We start from the raw sequence: 4801 nt of genomic DNA, 5'->3' as shown, positions 1-4801 counted from the left end.
GCTGTGCACGTTCACTCAGCTTCTTTGGACGTCCAACACGAGCCCTGTTGTGAGTGCATCCTGATTTTTTAAAACGCTGGAGGATCTTGGCCACTGTACTGCAGCTCAACTTCAGGGTGTTGGCAATCTTCTTGTAGCCTTGGCCAGCCTTATGTAGTGCCACAATTCTTTTTTTTAAGGTCCCCAGAGAGTTCCTTGCCATGGTGTGCCATCTTGGGAGTTTCAGTGACCAGTATGACAGAGTGTGAGAGCTGTACTACAAATTGAACACACCTGCTCCCTATTCACACCTGAGACCTAGTAAGAGTAACGAGTCACATGGTATTTTGGAGGGAAAATGACAAGCAGTGCTTTGTTTGGACATTTAGGGGTGTACTCACTTTTGTTGCCAGGGGTTTAGCTATTAATGGCTATATTTTGAGTTTTTTTGAAGGGAAAAATAAATTTACACTGCTATATAAGCTTTACACAGACTACTTTTCATTGTGTCAAAGCGATGTTTCTTCAGTGTTGTTCTATTAAACATTATAATGAAATCTCTGCAGAAATGTGAGGGTGTACTCACTTTTGTGACATACTGTATATATGTGCTGTGGCTCAAAAAAAGTTGGGAAACACTGAGCGAAAACAAGCTTTTTTTTTCCTTAGACCATGATGACTTATTCATCCGAAAGTCTGAGATTTTATTTAGTTTGGAGAATTTGTCCTGGTTTACGTTGGAAAATGTGAGCGTCTCTCTCTTCTCCTCCATCCTCCTCCTATGGCACTCTGTGCCCTCCGCTTGACTGATCTAATTTGGTTTGTGTCTGGGAACATCCAGAATGTCAGGCATAGCAGAAACATGACAAGCTGAAATGAAAGGGCTGTACGAAATGTGCAGCACTTAAACACGCCAGCACGTGGTGGAGAATGCTGAGATGCAGATATGACAAGCTGCTGAAGAAGCTGATAAATGAAATGAAGTGTCAAATAATTAAAGCGCGGGTTAAGGTTCACCTAAGGAAAATGCTACATTAGCATTAGATTGAACAGATTCCCATGACTCTGCAGTTTATTTTTTTGTTTCATTTGCGCAGTTTTTATAGTAAAAAAAGGAAATAGTAATTTAATCTTCGCTAATTGAACATTAGCTGAATATATTCATAAAGTAAATTACCACAGTCAACCTGTCATTAGCTAGCCCCATTATCATAACTTCAACTTTCACTAATGTGACAAAGATGCTAGTGATGTGCCATTCGCGAGTGATTCGGTCAATATGAACAAATATTTCATACGACTCGTGACTCCCGAGTCATATGAAAGATTCTTTCATATTGAACATATGAATCACTCGCGAATCACTCTCTGCGGATGAATCACTCTCTGCGAATGAATCACTCTCTGTGAAAGAATCACTTTCTGCGAATGAATCACTCTCTGCGAAAAACTCATTTTCTGCAAAAGAATCACTCACTCGTTACTCCTGCAAGTAATGAGTGAGTGATTCATTCTCAGCGTCCGTCTTCAGGTCCTCGTTCTTTTGTCACGACACCCGACATAAATTATTTATTCAAAAATTATAGTTAGCGGTTTTCAGCTCTGGTAGATGTATATGGTGTTATTGTGTAAAGTGTGTTTGTAAATAAATATTTTCACCGCTTCCGGCCCGCGGGCCTTAGTTTGCTTATATCTGTACTAGACAGTTTAGGTTCGCAGATGATGCAGTGATCTACGTTACGGCTGTTCATCATTCTGCGTCAGCTACAGGCAGAGAGGAAACAATGTCTGTTGACAGAAAATTAAGGACATGATTTGTGGAATGACTGATCATTTTCCTGAGAACAAAAGTTCCCAGGTCAGAACACCAAACCTCAGAGACACTGCGATGGCAGCAGCAGCTCTGCCCTGCATTATGTCTCTCTGCCATCATATTGTCACATCCCTGCCTGTTGTTTTCCCCTCGTTTGTGTCAGTGTCTCTGCGGTTTTTCTTTGTTTTGTTTTTTTTTTCTCCTTTCTTGTGTCTCACCTCTCCAGGTCCTTCACTTTCTGCCCTCCTGTGTTTCCTGCCCTGACGATAACCTTGTCCTCCTCTAATGCCTTCCACCTGTGTCTTGTTAGCTGGTGTGTATAGAGTGTAGCCGGTTTCCAACCCCACCCCATTTTCTTCCACTTCTAAGTACGTGAACTCCCCGGCCCAGTAATTCACACTTTGACCTCGCCCATCGTTTTGACACTGTTGCTTCTTTCTGTTGGACCAATCTCCTGTGTTTTGACCCATGTTGGAAAACCGATGATTGTGCTGAACTCTGTACCTGTGTCTTAGATTAAAGACTTTGATTCCACCCCCAGTGCTTTTGACCCTTTGTTCTGTGACCATTATTCATAGATTTGGTTCTAAATAGTGAGTTACTTCAGCTCCGTCATGACCTCCACTGATACTACAGTACCCTACTGTATACTGTATACCCCCACTGATACTACACTACCCTACTGTATACTGTATATATATATATATATATATATATATATATATATATATAACCAAATGTCAGCACCAGTAGGATTATATTGACATTAATTCCATTTATACCGTATGACGAACTGGGATTGGTTTAAGGCAAAACAAAAGAAACAAAAACAAAAACAAAAAATTCTAGTGTTTGTGATTCGCCGAAATACCTCAGCCAATCCTGACTCTTTGGAATGTTTCAAACTGAAAAATTAATCAATTTTTTTTCTAAAACCTTGCTCGAACTTTTAGTGATACATTGTTGTGCCTTTACTAAAATCTTGTGTAGATGAAACTTTTTAACATCATTAAAATCATTTTTAAAAATGACGTTTCCCACCTGTGGTAAAGATACATGATCAACAAAGTGAAATTAAACAGTTTCAATTTGTCCTGGGCAGGTGAGGATGAACCTCAGTGCTACTTAATCCAATGCAATGCTTTTTTTTTAAAGGAACCACCATGTCTGAGCTCTGGTAGTAAGTTTCTTTTATTTTCCCCCCAAAAAACCTTGGCCGAGAGACTATTATTTTTTTTATCTTCTCACTTCAGAGAGCTCATTATGACTTGACAAAGAGTCACAGGAAGTACAAGTGGACTTATAATGGAACTACAAGCATGACTAATACTCACAGACTGCGAAAACTTTTAAAGCCCCTTCAGAGCTAATGTAAGGAAACTGTCTTGGCTAGAACCACAGTTTTCAACAATGTCTGTGGTCAATCCCTGTAGTACCGTAATCTGCTGATTAAAATGTTTTTTGTTTTGTTTTTTACGCTTACAGAAAAAAGTGAGTGAACCATAAAAGGGCATTTAATCTATTGTGATCCACTGAGATTCCATTTAATTTAAACTTATCTAAACCCTTCAGAATAAAATATTGAATTTTTAACTTTCTTATGTTTTGTTATTGTGTTCTTTTTCTTTCATTCCTTGACATTCTCCATATTCCTGTGAGTAGATCTGGATCATCTTACCCACGCCACAGCCATGATGCCTAGAGCAAACAGACTGGGTCCCAGCAGGTTCCAAAGACCATGGCGGTCCAGCTGCAGTGCCATAGACAGAGACATGGCCCCCAGGAGATACAACACCTGGAAGACAAAACAGAAAACAAAGTTCAAACCGACAGCAATACAAACCACATACAGCCGACAGCACATACAAACAGGCAGCATTTAATTTCACATTAAGGAGGGATAACTAAGGCCGCATTGGTAAAAAAAAAGAAAGAAAGAAAATAATTGTCATAATAAATGGTTAATTTATAAGAACAAAATCATAAAATTAAGGTCATAATATTACAAGAAATAAAAGTAAAGTTATTATATTGTGAACAAAAGGAAGAAGTAATAGTGAAGAGTAAAATACCTGATACGTCAAGAAAATAAGAAAGAAAAAAAAGGTCTTTCTTGCTAATCTTATCAATGCTCATAATGACGTGACATTGCTCTGTCTGAAGATGGTGCTTTCTTTTGTAAAACCAACGCCAACTGCAACTTACAAACTGATCTTTTTTTCCCATAAAGGTTTTAATTTACCTATGGCTAACCTCTAAACTCATACTTTCACTCGAACATTTGCTTTTATTCCTTGTAATATTGGGACTCATATTGGGTTTCTCAAAAGTGTAACACTTTATTCTCAAATTTTCCAACTTTTTTTCCGTCTTACATTTACGACTTTATTACATCTTTTCTCACATAATTATTGACTTGACTCTCATGACAATTTAAAACTTTTTTTCACCAACTTTACAAATGTGATCTTTATTTATGAATTTATTGCCTATTTTTTGTATAATTGCAACTTATAAAGACTTTTTTGTCAATGCGGTCTAATACAGTGGTTCTCAAACTGTGGTACGTGTACCACCAGTGGTATGCACTGCGAGTGCATTTTAGTGGTACGTGCGGAAAATTCATAGTTTCACATTTACATTTTCAATTGAATAAATCTGAAACATACCATACACAATTAATACAACATTTAAACGTAAACATCTTTATAAACATTTCTAAACATCTCTCCTGTGTGGTGGAAGCTAATAGTGAAGGCCTATGCTGCTATATTCTAATGTTATCTATTTTATAATTTAACTCATTTCACTTTTTCCGATGCGTTTCCCAGCGTTATGGAAAAATCGCAGGCAGAAGTAGTTTCCTCCCTTCATATCGCACGCTTTACAAGGTTTGTAACGCATGCGTGCTGCCTCAAGTTTAGGTTTCATATCACAGAGACCATGGCGGCGGCAAGTCAGACTGGAGCGATTCCTTTTGTCATTGCATTTGCTTATAAAGACTTTGCG

At 38.2% G+C, this 4801-nt stretch overlaps 1 protein-coding gene across 1 annotated transcript in view; it reads right to left on the bottom strand.

Moving 5' to 3' along the window:
- The window catches only part of LOC103396940 (transmembrane protein 8B-like), a 69090-nt gene that overhangs the window by 6708 nt on the left and 57581 nt on the right, over window positions 1–4801 (bottom strand). The window contains exon 12 of the mRNA XM_008335184.3: window positions 3471–3587. Coding sequence (XP_008333406.2) covers window positions 3471–3587 — 117 coding nt within the window. The remainder of the gene's footprint in view (window positions 1–3470; window positions 3588–4801) is intronic.

Source organism: Cynoglossus semilaevis, chromosome W (assembly GCF_000523025.1).
Source record: "Cynoglossus semilaevis isolate Cse_v1.0 chromosome W, Cse_v1.0, whole genome shotgun sequence".
Classification (NCBI taxonomy): domain Eukaryota; kingdom Metazoa; phylum Chordata; class Actinopteri; order Pleuronectiformes; family Cynoglossidae; genus Cynoglossus; species Cynoglossus semilaevis.
The sequence above is the reverse complement of the archived record's forward strand: the minus strand, read 5'-3'. Positions and strand labels throughout refer to the sequence as shown.